This window comes from Protomyctophum parallelum, assembly GCF_964188405.1.
Source record: "Protomyctophum parallelum genome assembly, chromosome: 10".
Taxonomy (NCBI): domain Eukaryota; kingdom Metazoa; phylum Chordata; class Actinopteri; order Myctophiformes; family Myctophidae; genus Protomyctophum; species Protomyctophum parallelum.
Window position 1 is genome coordinate 18,953,383 of NC_139704.1, and position 22,375 is coordinate 18,975,757.

General features: G+C 45.0%; 2 protein-coding genes across 2 annotated transcripts in view; both read right to left on the reverse strand.

Annotated features, from left to right (window-relative positions):
- The window catches only part of fbln7 (fibulin 7), a 249,864-nt gene that overhangs the window by 56,898 nt on the left and 170,591 nt on the right, over nucleotides 1-22,375 (reverse strand). The gene's annotated exons all lie outside the window — the stretch shown is intronic.
- ptk7b (protein tyrosine kinase 7b) overlaps nucleotides 1-22,375 on the reverse strand; it is a 120,923-nt gene that overhangs the window by 6,193 nt on the left and 92,355 nt on the right. Inside the window, exons 8-14 of the mRNA XM_083775386.1 lie at nucleotides 21,281-21,417; nucleotides 20,722-20,857; nucleotides 18,965-19,084; nucleotides 14,908-15,057; nucleotides 13,591-13,738; nucleotides 3,849-3,976; nucleotides 255-455 (exon numbers count right to left, since the gene is read on the reverse strand). Of these exons, the coding sequence (XP_083631512.1) occupies nucleotides 255-455; nucleotides 3,849-3,976; nucleotides 13,591-13,738; nucleotides 14,908-15,057; nucleotides 18,965-19,084; nucleotides 20,722-20,857; nucleotides 21,281-21,417 (1,020 nt within the window). The remainder of the gene's footprint in view (nucleotides 1-254; nucleotides 456-3,848; nucleotides 3,977-13,590; nucleotides 13,739-14,907; nucleotides 15,058-18,964; nucleotides 19,085-20,721; nucleotides 20,858-21,280; nucleotides 21,418-22,375) is intronic.

Consider the following 22,375-nt stretch of genomic DNA (forward strand, 5'->3'; position numbering starts at 1 on the left):
AAGTGCACTCAAATGTTCCACAATGATCTCTCTGTAAGAACCTTAGTAAGAAAGTTGAAGGTAAAGTCAGCCACCCACATTACTTCAATAGTAAGAAAGTTGAAGGTAAAGTCAGCCACCCACATTACTTCAATAGTAAGAAAGTTGAAGGTAAAGTCAGCCACCCACATAACTGACTTCAATGCCTGATTTCACAAACGTCTAACTAAGACACTTCACATGCGCTCCGCCTACACACGTGCATACATACGTACCGTTGAGGCACTCCATCTCGGGTTCCTCTCCATCCTGGCCTTTCTGCAGTCTCTTGGCGTTGCGTCTCTTCTTGCAGTAGAACATGAGACCCAGCACTATGATGATGTAAGCCACCGCCGCGCCCACCGACAGGCCAATGGTCTGGATCATCTTGTAGGGAGCCTTTTCATCCTCAATGTCATGGGTCTGCGCTGGTTTCTCTGTTAGAACAAAACGAGGCACATGCACAGATATTGTAGTTAGCTGTAAGCCTCCCAAGAATTCATTTTAATGAATCGAGTTGAAAAGTTGGTCGAGTTGAAAAGTTAAAATGTAAGTGGCCCTCGACACATTTTACATTTACTTACATATTGGCCAGAGCTGGGCAATATGTAAGTAATATGTAACCACCGAAGCCTCTGTGGTTAAACTCCCTGTCGGAAAATGATCTCCCGACAATGACCACCTAGCCAGATATTATTCAACTTATTACATGGCTACCTAACATAAATTAATAAATTGACCCAAAACACAACAAAAAAAGTATTCCCTAAGTTCGCGCGGGCTGCGTCTGCCCAGCTGCGGAAAACAAGTACCGTAATTTCCGGACTATAAGCCGCGGCTTTTTACACATGATTTGAACCCTGCGTCTTATACAACGGTGCGGCTAATCTATGGATTTTTACAGCTAACGCAGAACCATCTCAGGCTCTGAGCTAACGTAGCTGCGGCTTATAGTCCGGTGCGGCTTATAGTCCGGTGCGGCTTGTATACGGGATTTTCCCTAAATTTGGCTGGTGCGGTTTATATTCAGGTGCGGCTTATAGTCCGGACATTACGGTAAGTGAGTTGTTCAAATAGAACCCATTTTCAGGTATTGCTTTGTCTAATTCTCGCTCAAATGTTTTCAAAAACCTTTTTGAGAGCAATGTTTAGCTGTAAATGCCATTATGTATCACAGTGTGTGTGTGTGTGTGTTTACATGGCTGTCATGTTGGAAACAGCATAAATCAACGGGGCCCAGCAGGTGCTCAGAGGGTTTGATTAGGCAGCTGTTATAGAGCGGAGCAGTCTCTTATCAAGAAATAACACCGCTGAATTCAATGATTGACCGGATTGATCAGAATCAAGCATTCAACCAAGCCATGTAAAAAAATTATATAATTTAAATATAATTTGTCATATGAGGCACAGCGTGGCTCAGCGGTCCAGGCACCCTGGCTGGTAGCCCAGTCTGGCAGTGTGCCGCGGGGTTGACTCTATTAAAATGTTTTGCTTGTGTTAGGGACTAGTGTTAGTATTAAAGGCTGCATTACAGTAAAGAGTTACAAGCCATTAGTCTGATTGACGAATGCATCTACATGTTAACAGTTTGACTGCAGGATTAAATAATCGTGAGCTCCATCTCCCTGCCTAGTTTTCAGTCACTAACCTTTGAAGTACCACCGCGACGACATCATCGGTACAGAAAAAGTTAACCGCAAAGAAATTAATAATAATAAGTCTCAGCTACCTTGGGTCACGAGGACTCCTAAAGAAATTGCTCCTGGAATTTATGTCATAAATCACGGCTATGCTGACCTCGAAGAGCTAAGACAACAAAACACCCAAATTCAATTTGGCCTCAAGACAGTAACCACCTTCACAGGGAATACCTTCTGCTACTTTGGGGAGGGGAAAATTGGTTAATGTGGGATACTTCTAACGGTGTGTGTTTGTGTGTGTGTGTGTGTGTGTGTGTGTGTGTGTGTGTGTGAGACTGATATTTTCGGCATCAGTCAGCACACAAGGGAGCACAGAGTGAAGAAGCGTTATTAGATCAAGGACCCCCACCAAATCCCGTCATGTTCAGCGACAGCCTTGGCGTCACAAATGTAGACCTGGTTATTAGCCTGTCAAAGAGTGACGGCTAGCAAAGGGATGTGGTTTTAATTAATGCCTTCATCTTGCCACTCATGATCATGGCTTATGACGCCCGCTGTGGGGGAACAGTGCTTGTAATCTAGCAAAGATCATGCAGGTATTTCAATGGGCTTGTTTGTGTGTGGGTGTGTGTACACACGGAAGTGTGCACGCGTGTCCTTGCATACCATATTCCTTACATAATGATGAATGAATCTAAATATTTAAAAATATTTTCCTTTTCATATGAAAGTAACTTAAGTAAGTAAGCTATACAATGAGTCAACACTTGCTTAGATCGACCCAATTGTTTGTTTGGTTTCATAACTCAACATTGTAAAACTATTTTGATGAATAATATAATGGCGGATTTGCTCAACCAACACCGAATTTGTATCACACAATTATACCAAATAAATATAACTCAAATGTGAGCACTGGTTTGAGGGTCAATTAATCTTTTAGTTCAGTTGAACACTATAATTCTGTTCAATAATTCTATCACGTTCCTTCATTAATCTGAAACTACAAACACCTGCTCTTCCTATTATTTTAAAACAAAAATTGTAATTTACTGTAACAACGTTTGTACTCGCTAATCTTTGACAGATCATCATCCCAGAATTAATTGCATTTTAATATCTCTGGAGCTCAAGGTGAGAAATAACTAATGTTTGTGCTGGAGGCTACTCCTTTTCTTTTTTTTTTATATACATTTTTATCCCATGATTTGTGTATCCCAATAATTTCACCCGGTGCCAATGCCTAAAGCTGTAATCCTGGGTGCTTCTCTCCCTCTGCCAACCTGGGGAGAGCCCCGAACTGAGCTCATACTTCCTTTAATGCATGAGGAGTGAGCAATCTGCTTCTTATCACCTGTCGGGGGGAGTTTCCCCAGTAGGACGTAGTGCGTGGAAGGAATACTAAGGGGAGGCAGTTCAGAAACCAGGATTACTACTACCGGTACTTGTGTTTTTTGTGAGGGTGCCTACCCTAGGCCACCTAGACTCTAGGTGGCCTAGGGTAGGTACCCTCACAAAAAACATAAGTAAAAAAGGAGAAAAAATACCAAAGTGGAATGAAATATTTATATTAATACAGGTAATTGTTCTGACCAAGCAATTGGTTGAAATAGGCTCTCCAGCTGTGTTGAAATGATCATGACCTAGCCGTAAGATTTTAGGATGGATTAATCACATTAGAAATATTATCAGTTTGTGCCACTCATGTGTGTGTACAGCATGTGTGTGCGTGTACAGCATGTGTGTGTGTGTACAGCATGTGCGTGTGTGTACAGCATGTGTGTGCGTGTACAGCATGTGTGTGCGTGTACAGCATGTGCGTGTGTGTACAGCATGTGTGTGTGTGTACAGCATGTGTGTGCGTGTACAGCATGTGTGTGCGTGTACAGCATGTGTGTGTGTACAGCATGTGTGTGTGTGTACAGCATGTGTGTGCGTGTACAGCATGTGTGTGCGTGTACAGCATGTGTGTGTGTGTACAGCATGTGTGTGCGTGTACAGCATGTGTGTGCGTGTACAGCATGTGTGTGTGTGTACAGCATGTGTGTGTGTGTACAGCATGTGTGTGTGTGTACAGCATGTGTGTGCGTGTACAGCATGTGTGTGCGTGTACAGCATGTGCGTGTGTGTACAGCATGTGTGTGCGTGTACAGCATGTGTGTGCGTGTACAGCATGTGTGTCAGACGTACCCACTACAACGAGCTGTGCCTGCGTGTCCTTGATGCTGCAGCTGTTTCCTACCACACACGTGTACCTGCCCGTGTCGTCTGTTGTGACATCACTTATCACCAGGGAGCCATTGGGCATCTTCTGGAACCTGGACAGATGGGAGGGGAGAAACGTTCAGTAAAAGTATGTCACATGTTTTACTCTTTTACTTTAAAGTAAAAGTATCAATACTGCAGTGTAGAACTACTCTGTTACAAGTAAAAGTCCGGAATTCAAAATGTATTTGAGTAAAAGTACAAAGGTATTGGCATCACGTAAAAGTACCAAAAGTAGAACGTATGAGAATGTCCCAGTGAAAACGTCCCTTCCCGTGAAATATTCTAATATTTTTGAGATAGGAATCAAAAACCTTTCCTCACGACATCTACGATATGTAATGTTACGGATGTCGGGGCGCGGGTCTGCTACTATGTCTGTTTGTCTGTGCGCGCGCCCTGTTTGTCGTCCCTGCAGATCCGTCCTGCGCAGCCAGTGGTGGGGAGCGTTCCCTACGCTCCACCCTCGGCCGCCTACTCCCATCCTGCGCGTCCAACCAGCGCCTTCACCCTGTCTCGCCTGATGGCATAAAGCCCAACTGAAGACTGCGTTCCAGGCCGCTGTCAGACTGTCATTTGTGTTCCTAGAGTAGGGAAGTGACAGCGCGCCCTCCGTGCAGGGAAGAGAGTTCATTCAACCTGTACAAATTCTATGTATTAAGAAACTAGTGCTATACTTAAAGTCCTAAGTGCTTTCATATAACTGTGAAACACGAGCAGGTAGTATTTTCTATATTAGTATTCTCACTGTATCGCTAGTTAGGCAGGCACCTTTCCCCTGTACTTTTGTTTGATGGTAGGCATAAGAATAGAGTAGTCAGTTAGCGTTTTCTTTTGTTACCAGTCAGATAGTCAGTATTGGGAGGGGGTTTAGTATAGGGTGCAGTGTTAGGGTATTTTTGTTGCTTTCGTTCCTTTGAGGTCCTGCTCAGCCTGCTCACCTTGTTCACCAGTGTTATTAAGGGACCAAGAAGACACGCAGTGACTTTGGTCACTTATTGTTTTTGTCTTTATTTTTCTTCTCCTTCTCCTTCTTCCGCCAAAAATAGCTGTTCTGACTGAACCGTGCAGTCGCTTTTCGTGAAACTCGGCAATCTGGTAGAGGCCCATGCCAAACGGTGACTATGTGAAGCCCATGACCATTGGCCAAATGGTGGCGCTATAGCACTGAAATTGAAAATTAAGTTGAAAATGCAAACTTTGAACGTGCATATCTCATGAACCGTTTGACCGTTGACAATGACACTTTGATACACATGTCTGTCTCCTCATGCCGAACAACTTCCATATTCTGTCTTTTGACCTCTGACCTTTAGATTACCCGCCATTTTGAATTATATGAAAACCATTAAAAATCTATCTTCTCCCAGGATCTTTGATCAAAATGCACAAAAACGTCTACACTTGAACTTTGAACTTATACGAACAAAAAATCGTAACAGATTTCTTTTAAGTGAAAAAATGAAGTTTTTATGAGCCAATAAAAAATATTCTGTCTTGTGAAACCTCTCATGCAACCAATACGTCTTCCAAATACGGTTGGCAGAGCTAATACCTATACTGCATGTTACTGTATAGAATGAGTCAACTGACAGAGTCTGCTTAGCTCAGTCGGTAGAGCTCTCACCTATGGACCACAGGGTCACTGGTTCAAATCCGGGTGGTGACAACCACAGCCTGTGATTCTTATTTGTGCATATTGTTCTCTCTCTGTCTCTCTCTCTCTCTCTCTCATAGAGATACTAGTAACTGTAATAGAGTAATAAGTCTAATAATGTAATAAGTGTATTTAGTGTAATAGTGCAATAAGTGTAATAGTAGTGTAATAGTGTAATAAGTGTAATAGTGTAATATTGTTAAAAGTCTAATAGTGTAATAGTGTAATAGTAGTGTAATAGTGTAATAAGTCTAATAGTGTAATAGTGCAATAAGTGTAATAAGTGTAATAGTAGTGTAATAAGTGTAATAGTGTAATATTGTAATAAGTCTAATAGTGTAATAGTGTAATAGTGTAATAGTGTAATAAGTGTAATAGTGTAATAGTGTAATAGTAGTGTAATAGTGTAATAAGTGTAATAGTGTAATAGTAGTGTAATAGTGTAATAGTGTAATAGTGTAATAAGTGTAATAATAGTAATAGTGTAATAGTAGTGTAATAGTGTAATAAGTCTAATAGTGTAATAGTGTAATAGTAGTGTAATAGTGTAATAAGTGTAATAGTGTAATAAGTGTAATAATAGTAATAGTGTAATAGTAGTGTAATAGTGTAATAAGTGTAATAAGTGTAATAATAGTAATATTGTAATAGTAGTGTAATAGTGTAATAAGTCTAATAGTGTAATAGTGTAATAGTAGTGTAATAGTGTAATAAGTCTAATAGTGTAATAGTGTAATAGTAGTGTAATAGTGTAATAAGTGTATTTAGTGTAATAGTGTAATAGTGTAATATTAGTGAATTAGTGTAATAGTAGTGTAATAGTAGTGTAATAGTGTAATAGTAGTGTAATAGTGTAATAGTGTAATAAGTCTAATAGTGTAATAGTAGTGTAATAGTGTAATAAGTCTAATAGTGTAATAGTAGTGTAATAGTGTAATAAGTGTAATAGTGTAATAAGTGTATTCTGTCCTCTCTCTGTCTCCACTCTCTCTGTCCTCTCTCTGTCCTCTCACTGTCTCCACACTCTCTGTCCTCTCTCTGTCTCCACACTCTCTGTCCTCTCTCTGTCTCCACACTCTCTGTCCTCTCTCTGTCTCCACACTCTGTCCTCTCACTGTCTCCACACTCTGTCCTCTCACTGACTCCACACTCTGTCCTCTCACTGACTCCACACTCTGTCCTCTCTCTGTCTCCACACTCTGTCCTCTCACTGTCTCCACACTCTGTCCTCTCACTGTCTCCACACTCTGTCCTCTCACTGTCTCCACACTCTGTCCTCTCTCTGTCTCCACACTCTGTCCTCTCACTGTCTCCACACTCTGTCCTCTCACTGTCTCCACACTCTCTGTCCTCTCTCTGTCTCCACACTCTGTCCTCTCACTGTCTCCACACTCTCTGTCCTCTCTCTGTCTCCACACTCTGTCCTCTCACTGTCTCCACACTCTCTGTCCTCTCTCTGTCTCCACTCTCTGTCCTCTCACTGTCTCCACACACTGTCCTCTCACTGTCTCCACTCTCTGTCCTCTCACTGTCTCCACACTCTGTCCTCTCACTGTCTCCACACTCTGTCCTCTCACTGTCTCCACACTCTGTCCTCTCTCTGTCTCCACACTCTCTGTCCTCTCTCTGTCTCCACACTCTGTCCTCTCACTGTCTCCACACTCTCTGTCCTCTCACTGTCTCCACACTCTCTGTCCACTCTCTGTCCTCTCACTGTCTCCACACTCTGTCCTCTCACTGTCTCCACACTCTGTCCTCTCACTGTCTCCACACTCTGTCCTCTCTCTGTCTCCACACTCTCTGTCCTCTCTCTGTCCTCTCTCTGTCTCCACACTCTCTGTCCTCTCAATGTCTCCACACTCTGTCCTCTCTCTGTCTCCACACTCTGTCTTCTCTCTGTCTCCACACTCTGTCCTCTCACTGTCTCCACACTCTGTCCTCTCACTGTCTCCACACTCTGTCCTCTCTCTGTCTCCACACTCTGTCCTCTCTCTGTCTCCACACTCTGTCCTCTCACTGTCTCCACACTCTGTCCTCTCACTGTCTCCACACTCTGTCCTCTCTCTGTCTCCACACTCTCTGTCCTCTCTCTGTCTCCACACTCTGTCCTCTCTCTGTCTCCACACTCTCTGTCCTCTCTCTGTCCTCTCTCTGTCTCCACACTCTGTCCTCTCTCTGTCTCCACACTCTGTCCTCTCACTGTCTCCACACTCTCTGTCCACTCTCTGTCCTCTCACTGTCTCCACACTCTGTCCTCTCACTGTCTCCACACTCTGTCCTCTCACTGTCTCCACACTCTGTCCTCTCTCTGTCTCCACACTCTCTGTCCTCTCTCTGTCCTCTCTCTGTCTCCACACTCTGTCCTCTCACTGTCTCCACACTCTCTGTCCTCTCTCTGTCTCCACACTCTGTCCTCTCTCTGTCTCCACACTCTGTCCTCTCTCTGTCTCCACACTCTCTGTCCTCTCAATGTCTCCACACTCTGTCCTCTCTCTGTCTCCACACTCTGTCTTCTCTCTGTCTCCACACTCTGTCCTCTCACTGTCTCCACACTCTGTCCTCTCACTGTCTCCACACTCTGTCCTCTCTCTGTCTCCACACTCTGTCCTCTCTCTGTCTCCACACTCTGTCCTCTCACTGTCTCCACACTCTGTCCTCTCACTGTCTCCACACTCTGTCCTCTCTCTGTCTCCACACTCTCTGTCCTCTCTCTGTCTCCACACTCTGTCCTCTCTCTGTCTCCACACTCTCTGTCCTCTCTCTGTCTCCACACTCTCTGTCCACTCTCTGTCCTCTCACTGTCTCCACACTCTGTCCTCTCACTGTCTCCACACTCTGTCCTCTCACTGTCTCCACACTCTGTCCTCTCTCTGTCTCCACACTCTCTGTCCTCTCTCTGTCCTCTCTCTGTCTCCACACTCTCTGTCCTCTCAATGTCTCCACACTCTGTCCTCTCTCTGTCTCCACACTCTGTCTTCTCTCTGTCTCCACACTCTGTCCTCTCACTGTCTCCACACTCTGTCCTCTCACTGTCTCCACACTCTGTCCTCTCTCTGTCTCCACACTCTGTCCTCTCTCTGTCTCCACACTCTGTCCTCTCACTGTCTCCACACTCTGTCCTCTCACTGTCTCCACACTCTGTCCTCTCTCTGTCTCCACACTCTCTGTCCTCTCTCTGTCTCCACACTCTGTCCTCTCTCTGTCTCCACACTCTCTGTCCTCTCTCTGTCCTCTCTCTGTCTCCACACTCTGTCCTCTCACTGTCTCCACACTCTCTGTCCTCTCTCTGTCTCCACACTCTGTCCTCTCTCTGTCTCCACACTCTGTCCTCTCTCTGTCTCCACACTCTGTCCTCTCTCTGTCTCCACACTCTCTGTCATCTCTCTGTCTCCACACTCTCTGTCATCTCTCTGTCTCCACACTCTGTCCTCTCACTGTCTCCACACTCTGTCCTCTCACTGTCTCCACACTCTGTCCTCTCACTGTCTCCACACTCTGTCCTCTCACTGTCTCCACACTCTGTCTCTCTCGCTCTCTCTCCACTCTCTCTCTGTCTCCACCCTCTCTTTGTCTCCACCCTCTCTCTCTGTCTCCACACTCTGTCTCCACACTCTGTCCTCTCTCTGTCTCCACACTCTCTGTCCCTGTGTCTCTCTGTCCCTGTATCCACACTCTGTCCTCTCTGTCTCTCTAGCTCTCTCTCCACTCTCTCGCTGTCTCCACCCTCTCTTTGTCTCCACCCTCTCTTTGTCTCCACCCTCTCTTTGTCTCCACCCTCTCTTTGTCTCCACTCTCTGTCCTCTCACTGTCTCCACACTCTCTGTCCTCTCACTGTCTCCACACTCTCTGTCCACTCTCTGTCCTCTCACTGTCTCCACACTCTGTCCTCTCACTGTCTCCACACTCTGTCCTCTCACTGTCTCCACACTCTGTCCTCTCTCTGTCTCCACACTCTCTGTCCTCTCTCTGTCCTCTCTCTGTCTCCACACTCTCTGTCCTCTCAATGTCTCCACACTCTGTCCTCTCTCTGTCTCCACACTCTGTCTTCTCTCTGTCTCCACACTCTGTCCTCTCACTGTCTCCACACTCTGTCCTCTCACTGTCTCCACACTCTGTCCTCTCTCTGTCTCCACACTCTGTCCTCTCTCTGTCTCCACACTCTGTCCTCTCACTGTCTCCACACTCTGTCCTCTCACTGTCTCCACACTCTGTCCTCTCTCTGTCTCCACACTCTCTGTCCTCTCTCTGTCTCCACACTCTGTCCTCTCTCTGTCTCCACACTCTCTGTCCTCTCTCTGTCCTCTCTCTGTCTCCACACTCTGTCCTCTCTCTGTCTCCACACTCTGTCCTCTCACTGTCTCCACACTCTCTGTCCACTCTCTGTCCTCTCACTGTCTCCACACTCTGTCCTCTCACTGTCTCCACACTCTGTCCTCTCACTGTCTCCACACTCTGTCCTCTCTCTGTCTCCACACTCTCTGTCCTCTCTCTGTCCTCTCTCTGTCTCCACACTCTGTCCTCTCACTGTCTCCACACTCTCTGTCCTCTCTCTGTCTCCACACTCTGTCCTCTCTCTGTCTCCACACTCTGTCCTCTCTCTGTCTCCACACTCTCTGTCCTCTCAATGTCTCCACACTCTGTCCTCTCTCTGTCTCCACACTCTGTCTTCTCTCTGTCTCCACACTCTGTCCTCTCACTGTCTCCACACTCTGTCCTCTCACTGTCTCCACACTCTGTCCTCTCTCTGTCTCCACACTCTGTCCTCTCTCTGTCTCCACACTCTGTCCTCTCACTGTCTCCACACTCTGTCCTCTCACTGTCTCCACACTCTGTCCTCTCTCTGTCTCCACACTCTCTGTCCTCTCTCTGTCTCCACACTCTGTCCTCTCTCTGTCTCCACACTCTCTGTCCTCTCTCTGTCTCCACACTCTCTGTCCACTCTCTGTCCTCTCACTGTCTCCACACTCTGTCCTCTCACTGTCTCCACACTCTGTCCTCTCACTGTCTCCACACTCTGTCCTCTCTCTGTCTCCACACTCTCTGTCCTCTCTCTGTCCTCTCTCTGTCTCCACACTCTCTGTCCTCTCACTGTCTCCACACTCTGTCCTCTCTCTGTCTCCACACTCTGTCCTCTCACTGACTCCACACTCTGTCCTCTCTCTGTCTCCACACTCTGTCCTCTCACTGTCTCCACACTCTCTGTCCTCTCAATGTCTCCACACTCTGTCCTCTCTCTCTCTCCACACTCTGTCCTCTCTCTCTCTCCACACTCTCTGTCCTCTCTCTGTCTCCACACTCTCTGTCCTCTCTCTGTCTCAACACTCTCTGTCCTCTCTCTGTCTCCACACTCTCTGTCCTCTCTCTGTCCTCTCACTGTCTCCACACTCTCTGTCCTCTCTCTGTCCTCTCACTGTCTCCACACTCTCTGTCCACTCTCTGTCCTCTATCTCTCTCCACACTCTCTGTCCTCTCTCTCTCCACACTCTCTGTCCTCTCTCTCCACACTCTCTGTCCTCTCTCTGTCTCAACACTCTCTGTCCTCTCTCTGTCCTCTCTCTGTCTCCACACTCTCTGTCCTCTCTCTGTCTCCACACTCTCTGTCCTCTCTCTGTCCTCTCTCTGTCTCCACCCTCTCTCTTTGTCTCCACCCTCTCTCTTTGTCTCCACCCTCTCTCTCTCTCTCTCTCTCTCTCTCTCTCTCTCTCTCCACACTCTCTGTCCTCTCTCTCTCTCTATCTCCTTGGTCCCGCCTTATCGCTGCTTGCAGCTATATTAGGTATTTCTTTTACACCTCAAAAGAAACAGAAATAGCAGCTCTGGCTGAACCGTGCAGTCGGTTTTCACGAAACGCAGGATTCTGGTAGAGGACCATGCCAAACGATGACTATGCGAAGCCCATGACCATTGGCCAAAGGGTGGCGCTATAACATTCAATTGAAAATACAAACTTTGAACGTACATAGCTCATGAACTGTTTGACCGTCTGCAATTTAACTTTGATACACATATACGTCTCCTAATGCCGAACATCTTCCATATTCTGACTTTTGACCTCTGACCTTTAGATTACCCGCCATTTTGAATTATATGAAAACGATTTAAAATGTATCTTCTCCCAGGATCTTTGATCAAAATGCACAAAAACGTCTACACTTGAACTTTGGACTTATACGGACAAATAATCGTAACAGATTCCTTTTAAGTGAAAAAATGAAGTTTTTATGAGCCAATGAAAATTGCTGTTTTGTGAAACTTCTTCTGCATCTAATACCTATACTAATACTGTATGATGTTACTGTTTAGAATGAACAAATTGACTGTGTCTGCTTAGCTCAGTTGGTAGAGTTCTCACCTCTGGACCGCAGGGTCACTGGTTCAAATCCGGGTAGCGACAACTCAGCCTGTGATTCTCATTTGTGCATTCTCTCTCTTACTCTCTCTCTCTCTCTCTCTCCACCCCCCCTCTTCTCTCTCTGTCTCTCTCTCCACCCCCCCTCTTTCTTCTCTCTCTCTCTCTCTCTCTCTCTGTCCTCTCTGTCTCTCCACACACTCTGTCCTCTCTCTGTCTCCACACTCTCTGTCCTCTCTCTGTCCTCTCTCTCTCTGTCTCTCTCTCTCTCTCCACACTCTCTGTCCTCTCAATGTCTCCATACTCTCTGTCCTCTCTCTGTCTCCACACTCTCTGTCCTCTCTCTGTCTCAACACTCTCTGTCCTCTCTCTGTCCTCTCTCTGTCTCCACACTCTCTGTCCTCTCTCTGTCTCAACACTCTCTGTCCTCTCTCTGACTCCACACTCTCTGTCCTCTCTCTGTCCTCTCACTGTCTCCACACTCTCTGTCCTCTCTCTGTCTCCACACTCTCTGTCCTCTCTCTGTCCTCTCTCTGTCTCCACACTCTCTGTCCTCTCTCTGTCCTCTCTCTGTCTCCACACTCTCTGTCCTCTCTCTGTCCTCTCTCTGTCTCCACACTATCTGTCCTCTCTCTGTCCTCTCTCTGTCTCCACACTCTCTGTCCTCTCTCTGTCCTCTCACTGTCTCCACACTCTCTGTCCTCTCTCTGTCTCCACACTCTCTGTCCTCTCTCTGTCTCCACACTCTCTGTCCTCTCTCTGTCCTCTCACTGTCTCCACACTCTCTGTCCTCTCTCTGTCTCCACACTCTCTGTCCCTGTGTCTCTCTGTCCCTGTCTCCACACTCTGTCCTCTCTGTCTCTCTCGCTCTCTCTCCACTCTCTCTCTGTCTCCACCCTCTCTCTCTCTCTCCACACTCTCTGTCCTCTCTCTCTCTCTGTCTCTCTCTCTCTCTATCTCCTTGGTCCCGCCTTATCGCTGCTTGCAGCTATATTATATGTATTTGTTTCTCGCTGTATGCCACCTAAAGTAAGGAATAAAACAACTTTTGGCATATACCATCTTGCCTTCTTCCTCATAACCGACCTAGACTCAGTGAGTCGTAACAGTAACTTCAGTCAGCACACAAGGAGAGCAATTATTAAAAAAATATATTTTAACTCATTTAGGACTGAGACCAGATACTACAAATGTCTTCTAAATCATCTGAAAAACCTATGTTTCTATACCAGTGGTTCTCAGAATATTGTCAAGGACCCCAGAAATTATATGTAATTGCCCGCCGACCCCCATCTGAAAATATCCCCCCCCCCTCAAAAATAGCAGATCTACAAGCTCGTAGCGCTGTGCTTTTGATTTTATTTTATTTTAAAAGATTTGTTTTGGGCTTTTCTGCCTTTATTGATAGTATCAAGTGAAGATAGACAGGAAAGAGGGAGAGAGAGAAGGGGAGAGACACGCAGCAAAGGTCGTCATGAACGGGACTCGAACACGCCTATCAGGCCAAAGCCTATATGTGGCATGTGCCTGGACCACTAGGTCAGCGGGCGCCCGTCGATCTCCTGGGTAAAGTGGCTAAACACTAAAAGCGGCACAGGCGCGTTCGTTCACGTCCTAAATGGGTTGATCATCAATCAAAAATGCACACATGATGTCCTTACCTGCGGTTCTTGTTGGAGTCCAGCACCTTGTCTTTGACCATCCATGTGATGTGAGGCTCAGGGTCACCCGTGGCCTGGCAGTGGAGGATGGCCGTGTGGCCCTGGTACACCGTGGTGTCCTCAGGCTCCAGCTTAAAGCGGATGTACACTAAACAAAGCAAAACAAACAAACAAACAAACAAACAAACAAACGTATTACGCATTGATTGCACAATGCACCCACACCGTTTCCACTGTTGATTTAGGACAGGACATTTTGATTTAATTTAAAAAAAAACTTTTTTGTAAAATTCCATTTGGCTTTAATCACATTTTAGTCACCTGAAATGCTTTTAGTGTTAGTCTTGTTTTAGTTGACTAAACCTACAGTTGATTTTGTTGACTAAAATGCTTTTTGGCGGGCCTTGATGTCGTCGTAATGCCTAGTTTTATATTTGGTTGCACTCTGAAAAAAGCAGGCCACAAGTAAACTTCTCTTTAAGTTCTCTTGTCCACAAGTTCCTCCCTAACATTTTAGTCTAGTTTTTATTTGTTGACAAAATTGTCAATATATTTAGTCTTAGTTTTAGTCGTCATAGCTTAGTTTTTATTTAGTTTGTCAGTGTTTTTTCACTGACTAACTGTTTTTGGTAGTCGGCGAACAACAACATCTAGTTTTAGTCGACAAATCCAACACTTCGCCGTTTACACACAAAGGCACACAAAATAATAATAGCCAAATAGCAAGATCACAATCTTCGCACTAAGTGGTTTCGCACTGGTGGTTAACTGATTATTTTACATATATAAAATGTAAACCTATATATATTTAAAAATGCTCCTCGATTAGTCGATTGATCCAAAAAGTAAGTTCCAAAGAAAACAATTGATAGCTGCAGCAATGCACCATTAGGAGAAAAGAGAACTCCAGACAATTAGCCCTCCCAAACCCGTCCTATATGCACGTTAGCAGCGAGGAGACACGGCAGGCTGTGCTTCTCCCCATAGAGATGCATGTGAAATGACGGGATTTCTCCACATAAATAATCGATCATTTCAGTAGCAAGAGCATCAAAATATATTTTAAATAGTCAACCAGGCCTGCAGTAGGCTATGCACTGGACAAATTTGCATGACATTATTTAAATAAACTAGAAATACAAGGAAATGACAGAGGGAGAAATCTACTTATGTTCAACAACACAGCCATGCAAAATAGCATTGACAGGTGGTGGTGAAAGCTTGATCTGCATAGCCACAGTTGCTAAACTATTTGGATTGGCATTGGACAATCGCTTTTTGGGGTGGGATTTAGCGAAGGGCTAGTTGTTTTATTACCTGCCACAGTGAGGGAGACCAAGGACCTGATCTCCCCCTGCAGGCTGTTGGAGGCGATGCAGGTGTAGTTGCCGGCATCACTCCGGGTGACTTTGGTGAAGTGGAGCTGGCCAATCTTCTGTTCCACGCGTGGAGGCAGCTCCCCTCCGTCTGCAGGCAGGGGGCACCAGAGGGACACAAACGCAGCGTAAGAACAACAGAGAGAGGCCCAGACAGTGGTAGAAAAAGTACTCTGACAAACATCAATACAGGCATGCAATGTAGAAATGCTCCGTTACCAGTAACAAGTCCGGAATTCAAAATGTACATGAGTGAAAGTACAAAAGTATTGGCAACGGAATGTACTCAAAGTAACAAAAGTAAAAAGTACTATAAATGTATAAAAAATAAAAATCTTTTGAAAATAGCATATAGGCTGAAGTGGTTAATGTATGTTTTGTAATAATAATCAAAGTAACTAAAGTTTTCAGATAAATGTAGTGCAGTAAAAGTACAATAATTGTCTCCGACATGTAGCGGGACAGAAGTAAAAGTACTGGAAATTGAAATTACTCAAGTAAAGTACAAATACCTCAAAACTGTACTTAAGTAAATGTACTTAGTTACTTTACACCAGTGGCGGAGTGAAACACTGCATGGAGGGATTAAGTATAGGGGCCCCTCACACAGCCCATATGCAAATGAAGGCAATCATGATCCAGGACGATAAACCCATCTCACGGCCTGCTACATATTCTGAGCATGTCTCTTTATTATGTCCTCGTACAAATAGGATTTAGCACTGTTGAGTACTACCGAGTAGAGTCTGGAGACGGGAGGAAAAAACTGCATTTCGAAAGAGCTACTTCGGTCAGAAGAATATAGACATTGGAGAGGAACAGAAAGCAAAAAGAACAGCACGAATAGCCGATCTACAAACTCACACGGCATAGCAGAGCTTGCTTGTGGATCATCGGCTATTAAATGAGGCTTTGGGCTAACAGTCAGGGGTACATTTTCTTTGGACAGGTACAATTGAGTCCGTGACCCCACAAATGGGTCCCGGACCCATTTGTGGCTCTATTAGAGGTGCAGTGAAACAGTGGCTACAATGTGGCTCTATTAGAGGTGCAGTGAAACAGTGGCTACACTGTGGCTCTATTAGAGAGGTGCAGTGAAACAGTAGCTACACTGTGGCTCTATTAGAGAGGTGCAGTGAAACAGTGGCTACACTGTAGCTCTATTAGAGAGGTGCAGTGAAACAGTGGCTACATTGTGGCTCTATTAGAGGTGCAGTGAAACAGTGGCTACACTGTGGCTCTATTAGAGGTGCAGTGAAACAGTGGCTACATTGTGGCTCTATTAGAGGTGCAGTGAAACAGTGGCTACATTGTGGCTCTATTAGAGGTACAGTGAAACAGTGGCTACATTGTGGCTCTATTAGAGGTGCAGTGAAACAGTGGCTACACAGTGGCTCTATTAGAGAGGTGCAGTGAAACAGTGGCTACACTGTGGCTCTATTAGAGGTGCAGTGAAACAGTGGCTACATTGTGGCTCTATTAGAGGTGCAGTGAAACAGTGGCTACATTGTGGCTCTATTAGAGGTGCAGTGAAACAGTGGCTACATTGTGGCTCTATTAGAGGTGCAGTGAAACAGTGGCTACACTGTGGCTCTATTAGAGAGGTGCAGTGAAACAGTGGCTACATTGTGGCTCTATTAGAGTGGTGCAGTGAAACAGTGGCTACATTGTGGCTCTATTAAACGTGCAGTGAAACAATGGCTACATTGTGGCTCTATTAGAGGTGCAGTGAAACAGTGGCTACACTGTGGCTCTATTAGAGAGGTGCAGTGAAACAGTGGCTACACTGTGGCTCTATTAGAGGTGCAGTGAAACAGTGGCTACACAGTGGCTCTATTAGAGGTGCAGTGAAACAGTGGCTACACAGTGGCTCTATTAGAGGTGCAGTGAAACAGTGGGCTACACAGTGGCTCTATTAGAGGTGCAGTGAAACAGTGGCTACACAGTGGCTCTATTAGAGAGGTGCAGTGAAACAGTGGGCTACACAGTGGCTCTATTAGAGGTGCAGTGAAACAGTGGGCTACACAGTGGCTCTATTAGAGAGGTGCCGTAGAAGCAGTGAAACAGTGGACTACACAGTGGCTCTATTAGAGAGGTGCAGTGAAACAGTGGCTACACTGTGGCTCTATTAGAGGTGCAGTGAAACAGTGGGCTACACAGTGGCTCTATTAGAGGTGCAGTGAAACAGTGGGCTACACAGTGGCTCTATTAGAGAGGTGCCGTAGAAGCAGTGAAACAGTGGGCCACACAGTGGCTCTACAGAGTGTTGCAGTCCTGCCCCCTTTCGTGACGACAACAGGCCCAGGAAATAATTCCCCATGCATTTTTCCGATTGACATTTCAAAAAGTATTTATTTAAAGATTTGTAAGCCTTGAACTAACCCAGGGGTGTCAAACTGGTGATCCAGTTTTATATCAAAAATATAGGCTAATAAGTAAGGCTGCATGATATATCGAACATGTACCTTCATCAGAGTGGAGAATATAAGTATAAATCAAGTTGAGCAAAGCCACTCTTCTCTGCCCCTCTCTCTAACAGACACAGTTAACGATCGCTTGTTAAGTGCCTGCCAGACAGACAATCAGATTAAATGAAGGCAGGTGTAGAGTAGAGTGTAGACTAGTGAACTGAACATGTTCTCTTTATATCAAGTACTTCATACCAGCCCCTTATGAAACTACTTCTCCCCAAATCCAAATGGATTTTATTTTCCATCCTGAATGGCAGTAACTAGCATACAATGAGAACTGAGAAGATCTCCACAAAGGTTTACTCATCTTCAAAACTGATTATAAAACTGTAACCATCAAAGCATGCACTCAACATATTTTTATTCCTCAATTTACTTCTATATTTGTAAAAAAAACTAAAAATTAATAAACAACATAAAAAAAGCATGCACTCAACATATAATGGTTATGTGACCATGGCATGTGCATAATATAAAATCTTATAAGTTTAATCTGATATTGATTAATATGGGGGGTGGGTTCAATGAATCGATTATTAATCGGCAGAGCTGTCGACTATTGTCAACATATTCCCCAATTTCCACTGAGATTATGGGGTGAATGAATGTGGCCAGACCCATCTTCTCTTTCTGTCATAGTGACATAATATTGTCCTGCATCAGATCATGTCCAAATCAGGTTCTCCAATCTCCAGTAGCCTCTTCAGTTTTTTGAAGATTTTTTGAGTCCCTTACGGAGCTATGTGTGTGGCTGGCTGGGTCTGAGCACTATGTGTGTGGCTTGTTGGCTGGTTGGGTCTGAGCACTATGTGTGTGGCTGGCTGGGTCTGAGCACTATGTGTGTGGCTTGTTGGCTGGTTGGGTCTGAGCACTATGTGTGTGGCTGGCTGGCTGGCTGGCTGGGTCTGAGGCTCTGAGCACTATGTGTGTGGCTTGCTAGCTGGCCGGCTGGGTCTGAGCATACATAGATAGATAGATAGATAGATAGATAGATAGATAGATAGATAGATATTATAGCAGTGACTGACTGAGACATCGAGCGTGCGTCCGCAACTGGTTGTGGCCCCCATCAAGTGACCTTTTGACCAATGTGGCCCTCACCCCAAGTTGAGTTTGACACCCCTGAACTAACCCTACTCGAATCGTGACAAATCATGACAAACACAATATTTGGGCAGAACAAATAATTACAAAGAAGAAAAATGAAAGTGCCCTTTTTTCCGTCTTTCTAATTATTTCCTGGGCCTGTCGTTGTCATGAAAGGGGGCGGGACTGCGACGCTCTATCAGAGAGGTGGAAGTAGAAGCACACACGAAAAGAGAAGGGAACCTGCACACTCATATGCTCCAAAAGATACATTTATTGACGACGTTTCGAGCCAAGGCTCTTCATCTGGTCAAACTGACCAGGGTTTGACCAGATGAAGAGCCTTGGTTCCCTTCTCTTTTCATATGTTACTTTTTGAACCCAGCACCTCCACGAAGTGATGTGCGTATTTTACTATAGTTTCAGTAGAAGCACACACACCTGCTTTGGTCCAGCGGATGGTAGGCCTCTCTCTGCCTGTAGCCGAGCACTGGATGTTGATCTCTTTATCCAGCTCCAGACACTGTGCCGGCTGGGGGGTCGGAGTGAACTTTAGCTTCTCTGTAAACACACACACACACACACACACACACACACACACACACACACACACACACACACACACACACACACACACACACACACACACACACACACACACACACACACACACACACACACAATGAATTAACAACACAGCAAACACAGGAGAGGTGGGGGTGGCGGGGTTACCACCATCTTGTGCACTCCTCGCACTACAGTACACAAATGAGTGACACTCTCTCTGTGCTCACTGGAGTCGTGCTCAGACACATTTTGGGAGACTTGCGGATCGTGTGCGCGCACGTAGTATCCGAGTCAAGAAGCAACGGCGGCCTATCAGGAACTCTGATCATATAAACAATGGAGATTGGCCAGACAAAATAAGTGTCATGTCAGCCCATCATCCATCACGGCAGATTGCATAGTGTAGAGCAGTGTAGAGCAGTGTAGATAGTGTTCACATTAAGGATCTGATAAGGCCACCTGCATGGCAATGATTTAATGCCTCGGTGGGTGTCCCAAAAGAGACAAAACAAAGAACTTCTCTGTCCTGGGGATTGGGGAATAGACATGTGTGGAAGACATGCATAAACGGTTCAACTCCTCAGTCACTAATTCATACACTTTTTGGGTTAAATCATTTATAGGGGTGTAACGCTCGATTTTAACAGCGATACGATACGCATCACGATACATGGTTGACGATTCATATTTATACCGATTCCAAGAATCGATTTTTTTCTTGAAATCAAAATAGATTTTTCGATGCAGTTACATTATCGTTTCACCCCTAATCATTTATCATGCAGGAGTCTACTGCAGTGTGTGGTTATTCCAACTACACAAAGGACCATTTGATGCTCGACACCACGCATACACAAAGGACCATGTGATGCTCGACAGACACCACGCATGATGCTCGACACCACGCATGCCTCTGCTAAGTTTGGAAAAAAGTGCTTTCAAGTGCTGTGCCACAGCCACGCACACTCCAAGTGGGAACACCTTTACAGACTTCACTCGAGTACAGCTCTCTTGCTTCCCTGGGTCGCTTTCAGTCGGACATATCAACTTTGGTCCGTCTCAATTGTACCCGTTTTAATTGATGTTGATTAATTATGTGATGGAATGTTCTTTTATTAATTTATTTTATTCATCTGTTGGATGCGACTCATTGTGACTTGTGAGGCATTGTGCACAATGAGTACTTTTACTCAAGTGTTTTGTGGTTGTAATCTCGACACCGCTGAAAAGAGGGTCCCATCCCTCAGTGTGTTTTCGAGAACTCATAGCGCGGCACCGAGTGCCTTGCTACGAGCTTGTAGATCTGTCATTTCTTTTAAATCGTGAAAATGTGGCGCAAATCTTTGAATATATATATTATTTCAGAGCGCACGTTTAACTCAAATCTTTGCTTCTGGGGGGTCCCTAGAACAATAGAACAATATTTTCAGATGGGCGTCGGCGGCCAAATTCATATATAATTTTTGGGGTGCTTGACATGAAAAACCTTGAGAACCACTGACATAGAAACATAGGTTTTTCAGAAACCTATCAGGATTTAGAAGGCATTTGTAGAATCGACCTCAGGTCTAAATGGGTTAAATCACATGCAACCTGACGATTGATTTGCATGTTAAACCTCCAGGCCTTACCGAGGACCGCGACTCTGGCCTGTCCGGATAGTCGGCCACCCTCGGTCTTGGTCTCACAGCCGTACACCTGTCCGTCATACACCTCCACGTTGTTGATGCGCAGGGTGCCGTTGGGGAAGAGCTTAAAACGAGAGTCCTGGTTCCAGGCAACGGAAAGAGAGAGAGGGAGAAATAAGAGATAAGGGAAACTTTTCAGACTCGCAAACTCCCAAACCTTTCAGCTTTAAATAGAAATGAGACATTCGCCCAGGACCAAAACTAGTGAAAATAGTAGATCTACTAGCGCACAACGTTGTGAGCTTGCAGATCGGCTATTTTCACTACTACTTGTGTTTTCTAATTTATGGAATTCCCTTTCATTTTTATTTTATTTCTTCATGAAATTACTGAAAAAAAAACATAATTCTTAATTCATGAAAACTTTAATTTTTTTGGGAATGTTTTTAGATGATGTTTTAATGAATGATAATTAAAAACAAAATGTAGAAAAGAAAAAATTAAGGGACACAAAAATTAATCAGTGCTATAAGGTGTGTGTGTGTGTGTGTGGGGGGCTGACCTCTGGCGTGATCATGATGTTATTCCTGAACCAGGTGACCTCAGGTTCGGGGTTAGCCTGAGCGTGGCAGTGAAGGTAGCCTGGTTTACCCTCTTCTAGCTGGCTGTCCATGGGCTTCATCACCCACACTGGGGACGCTGTGTGGGGACGCGTGCACACACACACACACACACACACACACACACACACACACACACACACACACACACACACACACACACACACACACACACACACACACACACACACACACACACACACACACACACACACACACACACACACACACACACACACACACACACACACACACACACACACACACAGTCAGTGTTATTTATAAAGTACATTTTTTAAGTGTTGACCAGAGTGCTATACAATAAATACAAGTTAAAAGCACTGTCTCTCTCTCTCTCGGTTTCTGGAAAACAGTGCCCCTACTGGTACTCATTATACTGGTGCTCATTAACGTCACATAGATAGATAGGTGAACACAGACACACGGGTCACATAGACACAGACACACGGACATTGCTGTTCCTTGGAGTGGTTGCACCACTCAAAAATATCCAACAGTTACAGATAAAATGAAAAAGAATTCAATTTAAAAGCAAAAACAGCAGATCTTGCCAGATCAAAACGAGTCACAAATGGATATTTTTGCCGAAGAGAAACTTTGAGAATTTAATGTTGAATGTCGATGAAAAGAAAGTGATCCGAGACCGAGTACAGTTGAAACTCAAGTCCGTTTCAGTAAGGCTAGAGGGTTGAAGTGTTTAGGATGGGATTAAAAGTGTCAACGATGATGGAAGGGGAACGAAGACGGAATGCAAAGGGGTAACTTATTTCAAAGCCTTGGGGCTGTGGAGTAGACAGAAGTAACTGGTTAGTAGTGGATCTAAGTGGTCAAAAGGTACAATATAGGTAGTTAACATGTTAAACCAAGACGTTTTTTTCTCCTATGCACAGCTATGGGTGTCCATATGTATGTCCGTATGTCTGAGTACGGTATGTATGTTTTTGCGTTATACCCTATTAAGTCAACAACTGTGCTTGACTCCAAAGCCACCGCTCACTTCACATTGGTGTGAGGTT